Below are 15,295 nucleotides of genomic sequence, written 5' to 3'. Positions count from 1 at the left end.
TTCGACCCATTAGACGGTAGCGTCAAAGAATAAATACATGCAAAGACTAATACTTCGCACTTTTACCTTGGCAGGGCTGGAAGCTCGTTTCCTTTTGGCTGGGCAGGTCTGGTCCTCCGCTTGACCCAGCGCGGTCACGTGAGGAGGCAGCGACTGACCTGAACTACCACCTTCTGCAGCGTGGTTGGGTTTACAGGCCTGAAGGACGGGAGAAAGCCGGGGAGTAGCGCAGGTAAAATGAAACAAGGGAAGAGTAAAAAAAAGCAAGAGAAGGGCGGGTAAATGTAACAGAAGTAATTGAATAATGGTTGCATGAGATCAGAGCAGAGTGGAGAGAAAAATGGGAAATTAGGGAGGAAAACAAAACAAGGAATCATTGTTAAAGTGAATGAAAAGGAAATACAAAGCCAAGCAAAGGATTGAAAGTAAGAGAAATGGGAAAAAAGAGACACATGTTGACGTAGGAATAATTTGAACACGTTTAACTATGACTAGACTGTTATTAAATTATCATGACATGTTTTTACTGAAGCATCACAGTGCCATAGCAGCCCTGGGTGGAAAGAGGGCTGCCGATTTCAGTCGTTGCAATGACCGAAAAGAAATAGCGCATAACATACTAAGACTATCTGGTGAAATGATTAGTTTGTGTACGAGTTTCTGGTGTCCGTTAGTTGCTAGCTACTAAAAATTATAGTATCTGGTGGAAAAATAACTCTCTGTAACTGTATGATAGCAAAGCTCGGGGCTATTCCAATGGAGGACTGTGTTGGTGTGATAGTGTCTCAGGCGGTAAGGTGGACATTTGGACGAGATTTTGGAAATGCGATCAAATGTAGACCACATAAAGCGAACAGCTCCATCATCAATTAAAATGAATAGAAATGGCACTTATACTGTATGTGTTGCAAGCATTTTGGGTCACCCTGTATATTCAATAGTGCAGCGCTAGTACTTTCCAAGATCAACATTTCAAATGTTTTTACTTTTTAAAGACACAGTAATAGCTAGCCATCACCGTGTTGTGCCGCCCGTCATGTTCAGCAATTCAATTTGCCTTTTTATTTTAATATGTTGAACAGTGAGCCGTTACTACAAAGGAGATGGAACGTTTACATTCACTGAGACAACAGCAACAATGATGCTCGACTCGACGTCTTCCAACCCCGCCCCCTCCATAAGCAGATGCTGCTTCATTCCTTTCTGGGGAGTAAGGCCCTCCCCTGTCAGCCATGCCCGTCATGAATCTGAAGTCATGACAATCAATGGAAGACACGATCGAGCTGTGATCAAATTGATCGTATCAAATGTCTTTTTTATGATTTAGTGAGTGTCCCCCCCCCCCAATAATGTTATATCTTCCCAATAAAATGTAAATGCAGACTTTCAAGTTCATGTAATACTTTTTTTACAGTTATTGTTTTTCTTGTGTGCTCTGGTTCAAGTTGAAAGTCGCGAACGTTATTAGCCGTGCAATTTAAAGGACACATGAACTTGTACTGTGAAGCTGAATGGCTCATTAGGTCCGATATGGATCCTAAAAATCATTCCACTGATACTTGGATAACTGTAGAAAGTATAAAGGTCAAATGTTATTCATGGCAGCATGACGCAATTCGAGCAGACAGCAAGTATACTTTGAAGACTTTGATGCCATCTTTGTTGTCGCTGTACATTAGCCCCCCTAACGTGTTAGTGTGCGTAGTGCATCAATTGAATGCATGCAACAGTACAATTGCTACAGCGCCCCGATAAAAGAAAAAAAACATCAAGCTAGTGTACATCTCATTTTACGCCATCAGCAGAATTGTGTTAAATTATTCTTGCTTCAAATTCTAAAATATGAAAAACAGTATGACCAGTAGAAAATGATATTTAAGGATCATTCGGACCCAGTGAAGAGACCCTGGTCAACACATCAAGGGACAGTCCAAAAATACAACAGCGATCATGCACATACAAAAGCTACAACCTCCTACTGTGAGACAGGTGTAAATGAACAAGTGATGGAACACTAGGGGGCGATGGAAGAAAGAGACTGGAGGTTGGAGGCTGAACCAAGCACAACCTCACTGAAGGCACCCTTGTCACAAGATGAAATGGGTTGGAGAATTCCGATTGCAGTTGCTTGACTTTAGAGCTGCGGCTCTTAAATCAGGAAGAGTTTCAAACAGATCAGGTGAAGTTTGCCCCTAAACAGATTTGTCGACAAAGTGCTTGCTGCCTATATCTTGTTCTGTGCGGGGGTGGTGAGGTGAGGGAGAGGGGAGATTAGTGTTTGACTTGAGTGGCGAGAGATGGGTGAAGCCGAGTGACTACTAGAAAGAAAGGGGGTGGCAGGCTGAGTAACACTTGGCTAGACTCCCTCACCATCTAAACAGGCGCTGTGAAGCAGCCGTTGACCTCCATATTATATCTGAAAGTGCTATCCCAAAACGATTGTGAAAGAGGCAAACTCAAGCATTGGAAGAAATAAACAAAAGATTTTCAGGTGTATAATATTGTGGGAGGTGGAATTCAAGCGCAAGTGTTACCCAACAGTGCATGTGCTGACAGGTGAGACGGCGTGTACATTAGGATTATGTGTTTTGAGCGTCTCAGATCAAAGGGGAGGGATCTGGTCTCTCACCTGCTGTGGCGCACTGCTCAGGCCTCCCTGCCTGGAGGTGAGCTCAGCCGGGATTGGTAGACTCCATGCCTCCTCAATAAGAGGGAGCATTTTACTTTTACTCTGTGGGCTACTGAGCTGGGGGTTACTCAACTGAGCCTAGGGGAATGGAAAACGACGTGAAAAACAAAAAAAACAAAAAAATAAAAAGGAAAACACAAAGCGCTTTCTTGCTAAAATTGCAATAACCTCAAAATAATATTGACAAAAAAAAAAAGAAAGAAAAAAGATCAGCAATGGTACAAGCAGGTTACAGCACAAGTGAAGCAGAGCCTTGGAGCTGCATGGCCATGTGTGAAGTGTGGTTCAAATGGGAAGGTAGCAACTGCATGACACTCAGTAACAATAATCCCAAATATGGCCCTTAAGGGCAAGCCATCGCTGTCCCGTCTTGATACAAACTAGTGGGAGTGTGACTCATGCGCAGGGTAGACATGAAACTGTTTTGAAGAGAAGTGACAGCAAATACAGGAATGGCATGACATGGCGACCCTCAGGACCCCAGATGACGACATGCCAACCTTTTGTTTAGCCAGAAATAAATTGCCCTTAAAAAGAAATGGCTCCTGACGGAACTGCAGTTGGACCTACTTTGTGTGACGATATATTACAGTGTGACACTTTACTGTTTTCCTCATCTTTTTGGAAATGTGTCAGAAATGTTTGTACTTGTGTTACAGGTGGCTTTTACATTACATAAACCTGACTAGTCAGCAGTATCGGTGCTCAAAACCGTGAATGTCAGTTTTTTGGAGCACATGTCTTCTATGAATTGCTGCGCATCTCTCTCCACCCACCTGCAGGCATTTTATTCGGTGAGTCAACATGGTGGCATTGGTGCATGCCTTGCTGCGTGTGGCGTTGATGTAGCACTTGATGGCGTCATGCGGCTGGTTGCACGACTCATACAGTGTGCCCAGGTCCATCCAGGCGGCAGCATGGCTGTGGTCCAGCTGCACAGCACAAATGTAAGCCTGCAGCGCATCCATGGGCTGGTTCTGCTGCTGATACAGCACCCTGGGGCAAGATGCAGGAGAGAATAAAGTGTACGGCGTGGTTCAGACAGGAAACCCCAAAGCGATGGAAACGGTAGCAAAACAATATCTGAAAAAATCAGTAGAGTCCTTGTGACTCTAATTGATACCCGATTCACGTGGTGGTGTCCATGTGCCATGAACACTACGCCGGATTTAAAAAAAGACACCATGCTGTTGAAATGATTCTATTTTGGCTACCAGACAAGCATGGGCCCAACCAGCAACCAAAGTTGAATAAAGCCTAGTCTGGACAGTGACATGCACTCACGACATAGTGTTTACATAATGGAGCGATTCTCATTTGTAAGGCATTATTTTGTACAGAAACCTCACAATATATATGCAGTGGAGTGAAAAAGTATTTGACCTCTTCTCGGGTTGTTTTAAATCGTTTTCCCACTTAAATGTTTAAGATCATAAAACAAAGATAACCAAAGTAAATAGTAAATTCAGTGTTTAAATTGTAATTATTTATTAGGGAAACAAAACGCCAACCTCAACAAGTGCAATCAAGCATTTTCTCTAACTGGCGAGGACTCTTTCACAACAGAATAATTTTTTTTCTCATTCTTCCCTGCAGAGTTGTTTCAATTCAGCAACACTGGAGGGGTTTTTGAGCATGAACGGCCTAGTTCATGCCACAGATTTCATGCAGTTTCAAGTCTGCACTCCAAAACCTAAACTTTTTTTAAAAATTCAGAAGTTGATTTGCAGATTTATTTTGGATTGCTGTCCTGCTAAATCGATCACACTAATTGATGATTATCTTTTTTTTAAATCAATTTAATGGAAACTTGTAGTGTTACTTGTCATCTATCCTTAAAAGCTGAGGGAAACAAAAATGACAAACCAAATCCTCCCTGCAACAAACATATGTACTTTAAAGAAATTAGTGTTTACCCTATAGAGCACCAGGTATCTGCGCTGGCCTCAGATTTATCGATGGATTGCCGATAGGAGATGAAGGCATCCTGGACCTTTCCAATACTAGAGTAGCACCTGCAGGAGAGACCAGCTTTCAGGGTTGTATAGGTAACGAAGAGTATTTAGAGAGTGCAGTGTTTCACTAAGCCTCAGACATTCACCATCTAGCACACGTGTTCAGATCAAATATTAAATGTAATTTTTCAACATATTATGAAATTCTTAGCGAACCCTGCCCAACGCCCCCACACCCCCCTAAAAAAAACATTCCTTCATTCATTCATTGATCTTCCGAGCCGCTTGATCCTCACTAGGGTCGCGGGGGGTGCTGGAGCCTATCCCAACTGTCTTCGGGCAGTAGGCGGGGGACACCCTGAATTGGTCGCCAGCCAACATTCAGCGAAAAATAAAATTCCAGCTAACCCCACAAAAAAAAAACAGGCGATCCAATACAATAAAAAACGAAAAATCATAGCCACAAAATAACGTGACCTTCTTGGTGGAGGTAATAAAACAACTGGGAAACATGCATTTGTTTCAGAATAAGTTTACAACATCAAGTGTAATATAAGGGCGTCATGCCTACCTGCCCAGGAAGTACCATGACTGTCCAGAGTTGGGATCTGCCTCCAGAGATTTCTGCAGACATTGGATAGCATAGCTGTCCCTACTGGCTTTGTCCCCGAGCTGCTCCACTGTGTGGTGCATCCAGCCTGGAGTGACAAAAGCACCCAGAGGGAGTCAGTCACAATATACCTCACAGTGTAATGATGCATGTTGAGCGGCTTCTTACCAAGCTGCTGCAGGGTAGTGGCTTTCACCTGTGCAGGAAGATCCTCTGTCTGCAGGAGGCTTTCATAGGCCTCCTTGGCAGCCCGATATCTCTTCTGGATGGGAGGAGCAGGGTAGAAGTATTGAGGGGGAAAAAAAGAGGAACCTAGACACCCCTTTCCCCAAATGCTCACCCCCCTGGATGCCACTAAAACGCACCCATAAAACTGACATTTTCATAGTATGCTCTTGTTCTGACAGAGCACAAGGTGTATTGTTGACACTTCTCAACAGCCAGTGAAAGTGATATTACCTCTCGACAGAGACACCATCAGCATATAAAAGAGGGGGAGATGGACTAGTTTCCGTGGCAACCCTGTCGATCGGCTCTGAATAATTTCCTATGCTCTCCCGCATTTGCCACCCACTCATGCACCCTCTTACCCCCTTTCATTTGTCAGCACTTGGCTGAAAGAATCGAAAATAAAGCTTTCTGTGACTTCACTGTGTTACCATTAAAAAAAATGTATTACAAATTTCTATACAAAAAATGTTGCAGCTCTTCACTTGAATTGAAAATAATACCAACAAAACAATGATTATGTCCTTTGGAGAGGACAAGAGTGGAAGAAAAACACTTACCTGAATCTCATATAAATGAGCAATGTGGAACTGAACTGCAAGAGCAAAGAAAATAAAGTTAGGTTCAACACTCGAGAGCATTTTAGAAGTCCTCCACATCGTCTTAACATTTTCGGCAAAGTTGTTTGGCAAGGTGAATAAATTGAAGCCCATGGTCGACTGGCCATAATCTGAGCAGAAGGGCGGCAGCCAAGCCAGCGCCTTCTTGCGCGCCGAACGCCGCAGTGTCTGATCTGAACTGCCTGAGTGACTCTCAGCAGATAGAGCTAGGGATGGAGAGAGAGCGAGCGGGTGAGGAAAAAGGATGGGGGCTGTCCTTAGTCGTGTGTGCATGTGAGAAGAGGTCTCTCACACACACACATACACACACACACGCACACACACACACACACACACACACACACACACAGAGGCTGGGCAAAAATGGATAAGGCTCTCTCCAAGGTCACACATAGCAGGTAGGGGAAATGAGGATGCTTCAGTATGTCTACAACTATTCAACCCGGGTCAAAAAACACGATTCTGCAGCGTGTGTGTGTGCGCGCGAGTAGGAATTCTAATGACATGCAGTATATGATTGTTTTTGGTTTTTTTTAGGTCAAAGTGCTATCCTCTGTCCAGTATTTACCGTCCATAACACCTTAAGATGATCTGAGATAGGTACAGTGAAACTCCTCTACAACAAAATCATGTTTGCAGCAAGATATTTTTCACAACAGGGGGTTTTTCACTGTAGCAAATTGGATCTCAGATGTAAGCACGGACACACACAAACACACACACGTATGTGTACATGCACACACAAACGTATGTGTAGTCTATTTTTATTCCAATAGTGCATAAGCATGAGCACACACTTATTTGACACTTCATATTGTCAGTGTACGATCACCATTCACTTAGATCAATTTCTTGGATAATGTCTTTTATTTTGCTTGTTCCGTCTTTCATTTTGATCACTTTTACCCTCTCTTCCAGCATCAGAGCTGCTCTTGTCTTAGCTTGACATCCAAAGGTCCGTTTTGTAGCCATTTTAGCAATGCAACGTCCATCCTCGTCTGAATCTAACAATAAGAAATACTTCCTGGACCCGGTGGCTTTTCTTTCCACCATCTCACCGTCTCTAACTGGACCACTTGCCACTCAAGACAGCGTTGCTCAGCTGATGTCATGCAATGAACTTTTAAGCCAGCCACGGGACGCTTCATAGTCCTCGATGGCCATAGTTAGCTCTCGAAGGCTAAAAACCTTATGCTAACTGGAGCGCTTCTCTCTAATTAGCGCTCCAGTTAGCGTAAGGTTTTTAGCATGATAACAAGTAAAGCATTCCAGGAAACGTCCGTTATTTGAACGTCCGTCAAGCCATAAGCAATTTACTCTGAGCGGCTAATCGATTGCATTCCACTCTATCTTCCACAGATCTAGCTACAGTATCTACACACATAGACAGTGAGGTCCCTCTTGGCCAATCGAAGGTCAGGATGATGCTCAGTAATCCAATGGCAGAGCAGCTATGAGTATGTTGCGTTCAGGAAACTCGCAGCTGTGACCGAAATAAACATCGTTCACTATGTAAACCAGTGCGGTGGTTGCTGTTGCCGTTTCCAAACGAAGCAGTAGAGGTCGTTGATGGATTAGACTTCGTTGTAGTGTCTTTGCGTGGCTGGAGCAGAGAAAATTATTTTGTATCACGCAACAGGGTTTTTTTTTTCGTCGTATGGGGACAGGAGAATGGGAATGGTGTGAATGCATTAAGATTTTTTCACATTAGGGGGTATTTTCGACCACGTAGGTTTCGTTCTAGAGGAGTTTCACTGTAGTCACTTTCAACATTTCAAGTAAAGAGATAATGAGGGCTGAACTTACTTTCAGCTTTGGACAAAGTGCAGGGATTGGAGTCAATCAAAGCTAGCTGAAAATGCTGTAAGAGAACAGAAATTAGGAAAGGCACTTCAGCTGCCTTCACTTGTTCACAGTGACTTTGCAAATTTGGGGGTGGGTCTACCTTTAGGCTTGACTCGTAGTCTGTGTTGACCTTGAACATGAGACCCAGGCGAAGGTGGATCTCCTTGGCTCGGGAAAATCCTGGATCAATGTACAACACTTCCTGGAATGCTTTGATCGCCCTGGGGGTAAAGAGGTAAGAGGAGTGGCAAAACGCAGGGCTGTTTCAACAAGATGATGCAAAGAAGTTTAACAATAAGAACGTGACAGTTTAGGCGAAAGCTTGATCTTCCTCAGTGGTGGTAAAGGAGACGGACAGCACTCAGTATGGAAGGCCAACCACAGTACTGTGCAAATGTACCGCACATTTTAAACATTTAACATAAGGAGAAGGGCTGTCAGCAACAAATATTTTTAGAATGGATTTTCCCATCAACTTATGCAGTGATTAGTCGGGTAATTCGGCAACCGCCCACCTCATTTTTTGTCCACATTTCCCACCTGCTGCATCACAGTTTTGGGGTGCATGTGAGTATAGCAGAAATGCAGGGGACTGTAAAGTCAAAGGTGTTTCAGAGTTCAGGATAAAAAGGAACTCTTTCTGGGTCCCCCATTGCTGGTTTTATGGCCGCCATATAATTTTGAATCTGTTTTACATAAAACTGCATTTGATTTATATTTGACTATCATTTCCATATTTGTTTAAAGAACATGGTAGTTAGTTGGTATGGCAAGCACTGAAATCCATCCATTTTCTAATCCGCTCATCCTCACAAGGGTCGCGGGCGTGCTGGAGCCGATCCCAGCTGTCATTAGGCAGTCAGTGGGGTACCGGTTGCCAGCCAATTGCAGGATGCACTGAAATACGATGAAAGTCATTTTGATTCAGTTTGCTGAGATACGAATCGGACACTGTACAAAAAAAAACCCATCTCTTCTTTTACTAACCATTCATCGGTCATGATGTGTACAAATGTTTCTTGTCCATCCTTGTTTTCTTACAGTTAAAAAAAATAATCTTTCTTTGTACAAAACTATAAACATTTGAGAAACACTCAAGCTCTGACACCATAATATCAGTTTTAGTTGAACTATTCATTTTCATTGTCATGTTACCTGATGAAACAAAAATGTAATTTAAAACCATGTTTGCGTGGAAGGACAAGATAAGAAAAGAGGGCATTGAGAGCACAACAATTTGATGGATGGAAAAATGCCATTCAAGAGCAAACTGAGTCCCAATTGGGACTCCGTGCTCACTGTTAAATAAAGAAAAGTGCAGTTTGCTAGTTTTTAGCCCAGCGTTATTGTTTGCAATTCGATGCTGTATCGTGGTGTACATTGCGCACGGTAGGATTTCCTACTTGGCCCATGTATTGTATGTGGATTGGTGCCCTACATTGTCATTGCTCCAGTAGTTCTTTGGCCACTTTTTTAAAATTAAAATTTGTTGATCAACCTATCAATCACTTTACAGTCTTGCTGGCCACCCAGAATTATGATGCCTTTGCAAGTCTCCTGAAATGGGTCGGGGAGAATGGCGAGGAAAAAGCAAACGGCACTAATTAAAAACAAACGTGTCTTACACTATGTCATCTTTTGGATAAAAGTGGTTTCCCCAGACAGTAAGAAGTCGCTTCCAAAACAAGTCCTTTGTTTCCGGCTCATCGCATTTTGTGCAAAGCTGTCATCACTCAGTTCACATTGATGCATATCTTGGTCTTTTTACTTATTTTTTTTCCGTTATTTTTTGATTGATTCTTCGATCGGGCGCGCCGGTGGGCGAGTGGTTAGCGCGTCCACCTCCCAGTGCATAGGTTCAATTCCAGCTGCGGCCTCCCTGTGTGGAGTTTGCATGTTCTCCGCGTGCCTTGTGTGGGTTTTTGATCCGGGTACTCCGGTTTCCTCCCACATTCTAAAAACATGCATGGCAGGCTGATTGAACACTCTAAATTCTCCCGAGGTGTGAGTGGGAGTGCGGATGGTTGTCCTTCTCTGCGTGCCCTGCGATTGGCTGGCAAGCGGTTCAGGGTGTTCCCCGCCTACTGCCCGAAGACGGCTGGGATAGGCTCCAGCAATAAAGCCCCAAAATTTATTTTAAGCTCGTACCCAGTTCCTTTGATGAAATTGTATAGAAACGTATTCATATTTGTGAGCGGTGCCACATTTCAGTCTCGTTTCAGACAAACTCAATCAACGGTAACCGGCGCAAATCCGTGACATTCTGCTGTTTGTGTGGGGGTTTGTTTTCTTTTGGGGGGAGGGGGTTGTTGTGAATTCATTTGACCCGCGGGTTTCACATTACAGAAAGTGGTGATTGTTCTGATTGTCCTTAGCCAAATCTCCGAGCAAAGCAAGAGAACTTTTGTGTTCAGTTGTGTACTTTTTGTCACAAAAGTACACAACTGAAGACAAGAAATCCTAATGGATCGAATGACTATGCGAAGAATACTTCTTTTATGCATGGATACCAGCGAATCAGGTGGGAGTGTATTTAAGTTCATCGGGAAAAAAAAAGCTTTTGAAGGCTGAGTTTTGGGGTGCGTATATTAATCCAAAGCATGTTCTCCTCAAGAAATTCTGGTTGTAATAAAATATAAGTACATATTTCAACATAAAATGGTTTGGTTGACCTAGTGGGGGGAGCACCGCAGGCACACACATGTGAATGGTCATTACGGCACCGCCTCTACCTAAATTTGGGCCAGGAAAACACCTTACAATTCGTACACGAACAAAGCCAGTGATCACTTTGTCCGGTTTATATATTTAATAATTTTTCTTTAGTTTAAACAATTAGTTTGGACAGTTTGGAAGTCAATTTAAGATTTGACAATTATGTACATGTTGCCAAGTAAAAATAATTCCTTGATATTCATGATTTAAATACCTTTTAAAGTGTAGTATTTTTCAGTTCCTCAAAACATTTGCGGCTTTGTCTGCATAATGGTGATCAGTTTTGATGCTCACATTCAGATGAAAAACTGAATTGCACATCTTTCTGAAGAAATCAGATTGTTTATTTTTTTTCATGATTATTGATTCACTGTAGAGATTTTACCAATATACTTGTATTGCTTTACATTAAAACATTTTGTGGGCATTCTGACCGGATGCAACATTTTGACACACTGTCATTTTTCAGAAATCTTGTCATCGTGCTAATAGATGAGCTCATGGGCATGCGTGGGGCTTATCATCACCTGCAAAATTTTTATGTGGTTCTGTATTAAACAGCCGCTGAATAAAAGATAACATTCAACATGACTCACCACTGAAAGGCGTTGTAGTGGAAGTAGACCATTCCCAGACCATACAGAAAGGCAGCATTCTGTGTGTGATGAGAAGACTTTTATTTGGATGAGTAAAACAGAATAAAGCCCATCAGTCTAACTTTAATCCTTGGCACCATGTGAGCATGGTTGTGCTGGCTCACCTTCCAGTAGTCTGACTGTAAACTGTAGTACCTCTGGTATGCCGATAATGCTGTAATTGGGAGAAAAAGAGGGAGGATCACAGTTTTGAGACGGCATATTACATGAACCAAAGCACACGAAGGAAAGCTTAGCATAGGAAGCGGATGATTTTAAATGAACCAATGAAAGGGGAGCCCCTCAGTCCAGACTCACCTTTTGGATAAGCCTCCAAGAGGAGGTTGAAGTGGCCGAGTTGGCAAAACACCTCTGGCTCTACTTTTCCCTCCGCCTTGAGGATGAGTGAATCGTAGCAGCGCACAGCCTGAGGGGAACATATGCGCACACGTGATTAAAAAATGTCCCTGATATCCTAAGAGAAAACAGGTACAAAGGCTGAACCAGAGAGTGCAAAGTCATGCAGAACTGCTTCCAGACCGTGAACAAGTTGCCATTAGTGTTACTTCAGCCGGACACCAGAATATATTTCGTATCCCTGGCAGGCACATTTAAACTCCAAGAACTCTCTATCTTTGATGTGCATTAAATGGCATCCTAATTATTGACAGAAGGAAGCTTGAAGAAGCCACATTTAATGTTGGCTGGTGAAATGTCACTGTTCTGTGGTGTGAACTGATTGTACTGTTTTTGCAGTCCTGTCTTCATTGGGATTCCATTAGTTATAGACGTCCCAGGACTTAATTCACCCACAGCTGCACATATTTTGAAGGATCTTCGTCAGCTTGAAGCAGGGTCCATCATGAACGGTGGCCCGATGGCCCGGACCTGTCTTGCACTGTGTCAGGCCACCACGTAGCTTCTAGACGAGGGATTTAACGATGTTAAAACGTCACAATACGATATGATGACATGATGAACCTCATGATACAATAATTATCACAATATTGAATGGAGATTGGTGATATACAGTATATATATATATATATGTATAGGGCGGCCCGGTAGTCCAGTGGTTAGCACGTCGGCTTCACAGTGCAGAGGTACCGGGTTCGATTCCAGCTCCGGCCTCCCTGTCTGGAGTTTGCATGTTCTCCCCGGGCCTGCGTGGGTTTTCTCCGGGTGCTCCGGTTTCCCCCCACATTCCAAAAATATGCATGGCAGGCTGGTTGAACACTCTAAATTGTCCCTCGGTGTGAGTGTAAGCGTGGATGGTTGTTCGTCTATGTGTGCCCTGCGATTGGCTGGCAACCGATTCAGGGTGTCCCCCGCCTACTGCCCGCAGACGGCTGGGATGGGCTCCAGCACCCCCCGCGACCCTAGTGAGGATCAAGCGGTACGGTAGATGAATGAATGAATGAAAACATTCTTAGTCTTTCAATATTTAATAAATAATACACACATGGGGGAAAAAATGGCATCACCTTTGTTTATGAAAAAAAGGTCACAGAAGCAATGTGAATCTGAGTAAAGAAAAAAATTATTTAAAAAAATTATGAAAATCAGACATTGCTTCTGAATTGTGGTTCAACAGAATTCTTAAAACTCAAGAACCAGACCTTGACAAAAACTGTGATCCATCACTTAATATTTTGCTGCGCAACAGTTGATTTTTTAACCTTCACTGAGAGTTCTGCACGTCTGTGCATGAACACACAATCGAATTATTTTCTTTTCCTCTTTTCATATCGTTTTAAAAACAAACGAGCCAGGGGCTTTGACAAGCAGTGGCTAAATGAATTTAAGTGGGCATACTGAGGAAGGCATGCATTGTAATTCATGCCAAAAGCACTGCGTCCCAAAAGAGCAGGCACCCGCTGCCTTCCTTTTGAGACAGCCATCAACCAACTACAGGCTGGACACATTAAAAAGACATGAGGTGACAACCATTCACAAAGCAGCAGAAGAGAAGGAGAAGTGAAGTAAAGATGGTCGGACCAAAAAAATAGTCAACTAGTAAAGTTTTTTTTAAAAATAGCAGTAAATAAACAAACAAACAAACACATTGGGTACATTACGACCGTCACACGTTGACGACAGAGAACTAAATTTGCCGCAGCACTGATTGGACAAGCAATGTAATGTGATTGTCTGCAGCCAGTGATGGCCAAGCGGGCGTGTCATAACTAATTGACATGTTGAGTAGGGTGTATCTTAACCTCCATAGCAGAGGCTCTGTCAAACCCCTGAGACGGGTTCGATCGAACTCTGTTTAAGAACCACTGGTTTAGATAGATGGTGTAAAAATGTGTTTTTGTTCTAACAGAGGAAACTGCAGCATGCTATTGCAGGACAGGTCAACATGGACCACAGACGGTACTTCAAAATAATCTATGAGTGTCTCAAACTAAAGTGGCCCCACTCCATCAGCTATACGTACATCATTCTCCTATGCAGCTTTTTATGAATGAATGCTTGACCATGGTAACAGTTATATTCTTAATGGGACTCTAAGTATGTTTCCTGTAAAAGAAAGTGAGTCGGTTCGATTTACAGAATACATGAACATCATGGCGCAAGGTCAATGTGGTACCAGCTCTGCCTTAACTTGAGCCGCGCACACGTGCACACACGCACACACACAAAAGGAGATTCCCTGAATTGCTCAGTCATTCACAAGCAAAGATGGGGTGAGGTTCACCATCATCATCTATGGTCCATAATATCATCAAAAGGTTCAGAGAATCTGGGGAAATCACTGCATGTAAGCGGCAAGGCCAACAACCAACCCTGAATGCTCATGACCTTCCATCCCTCAGGCGGCACTCCATCTAAAACCAACAATAACGTGTAAAGGCTATAACCACACGGGCTTCAGAGCACTTCAGAAAACCAATGGCAGTAAATACAGTTTGGTGCTACATCCCTTAGTGCAACTTAAAAGTCTACGATGCAAAGTAATGACATTTGTCAGCAACACCTGCCTGCAGTCCAGACCTGTCTCCCGGAATGTGAAGCGTAAATGCTGACAATGGAGACTGTTGAACAGCTGAAGCTGCACATCAGGCAAGAATGGGAAAGAATTCCATGTATGAAGCTTCAACAATTAGTGTTTCTCTGCAACCCTAATCTATGGTACAAGATAACATCCCTCCATCCATTTTCTGAACCACTTTATCAAATCTCCATACAATAGTCTTGCTTTGCCACAAATCGTATCTTGGCTCAGACTGTCCCCAGCTAGCTGTTTCTCACTTGTGAAAATAAGCAAAAGGTTCTCCACTTCCTCTAATATTTGTGGCAAATGTTTGCTCAACACACGAGATCCTTTAGCCACATCAGTGACTTTAAGATAGTCTTTCTTTTTTTAGGATGCTGCTGATCATCGATTTTGGCATGCCAAACTCCTTACCCAACACGGACACACATACGCCTGATTAAGATTTCGCTATCAAATCTTTCTTCAATTCAATAGTTTTGCGCACTACTTTCCTATTTTTTTCACCAGCTTTACTATTTCCACTTGCTTTCTCTGGTGCCATGATTAGGGGCTGATGCACAATGCAAAAATAACAGTCCGATTTGCATAGATGTAAACAAACACGGTGCCTTTTTTATTTATCTTTATTGAACACGTTCGCTGACATTGGACGCTTTTTTTCCCATCTTTATTGAACACGTCCACTGACATTGGACGCTCTTTTTAAAAAAAATCTTTATTGAACACGTGTGCTCACAGTGGAACGCTTCACGAGAAGGAAGGCAAGAGGAGTCGAGTTGTGCATTCAAGTGCACTCAGTTTGGTCGAGAACTGATTTTCGGTCGCAATCCAAGGCATAAAAAACTTGAAATGGTTGGTCGGAAACCGATTTGGATTGGATTGATTAAACGTTATTGTCAAATGTACTGTGTGTATCGCTCGAGAACAGAGACGTTCGAAAACCGAGGTTTGACTGTGTGTGTATATATTTCAAATGAAATACTTTGTCATATCGTCC

At 42.9% G+C, this 15,295-nt stretch overlaps 1 protein-coding gene across 4 annotated transcripts in view; it reads right to left on the bottom strand.

Annotated features, from left to right (window-relative positions):
* LOC127596342 (lysine-specific demethylase 6A-like) overlaps positions 1-15,295 on the bottom strand; it is a 36,077-nt gene that overhangs the window by 14,284 nt on the left and 6,498 nt on the right. The window contains exons 3-14 of one of the 4 annotated variants that reach the window (XM_052058699.1): positions 11,616-11,724; positions 11,423-11,472; positions 11,259-11,335; positions 8,048-8,168; positions 7,909-7,963; positions 6,043-6,077; positions 5,423-5,516; positions 5,216-5,342; positions 4,606-4,704; positions 3,466-3,685; positions 2,630-2,767; positions 67-198 (exon numbers count right to left, since the gene is read on the bottom strand). In XM_052058699.1, the coding sequence (XP_051914659.1) occupies positions 67-198; positions 2,630-2,767; positions 3,466-3,685; positions 4,606-4,704; positions 5,216-5,342; positions 5,423-5,516; positions 6,043-6,077; positions 7,909-7,963; positions 8,048-8,168; positions 11,259-11,335; positions 11,423-11,472; positions 11,616-11,724 (1,257 nt within the window). The remainder of the gene's footprint in view (positions 1-66; positions 199-2,629; positions 2,768-3,465; positions 3,686-4,605; positions 4,705-5,215; positions 5,343-5,422; positions 5,517-6,042; positions 6,078-7,908; positions 7,964-8,047; positions 8,169-11,258; positions 11,336-11,422; positions 11,473-11,615; positions 11,725-15,295) is intronic. The other 3 variants (XM_052058700.1, XM_052058701.1, XM_052058703.1) reach the window with 3 other exon arrangements.

The sequence above is a fragment of the Hippocampus zosterae genome, chromosome 2 (genome assembly GCF_025434085.1).
Source record: "Hippocampus zosterae strain Florida chromosome 2, ASM2543408v3, whole genome shotgun sequence".
NCBI lineage: Eukaryota > Metazoa > Chordata > Actinopteri > Syngnathiformes > Syngnathidae > Hippocampus > Hippocampus zosterae.
This window is presented reverse-complemented; position numbering and strand designations above follow the sequence as displayed.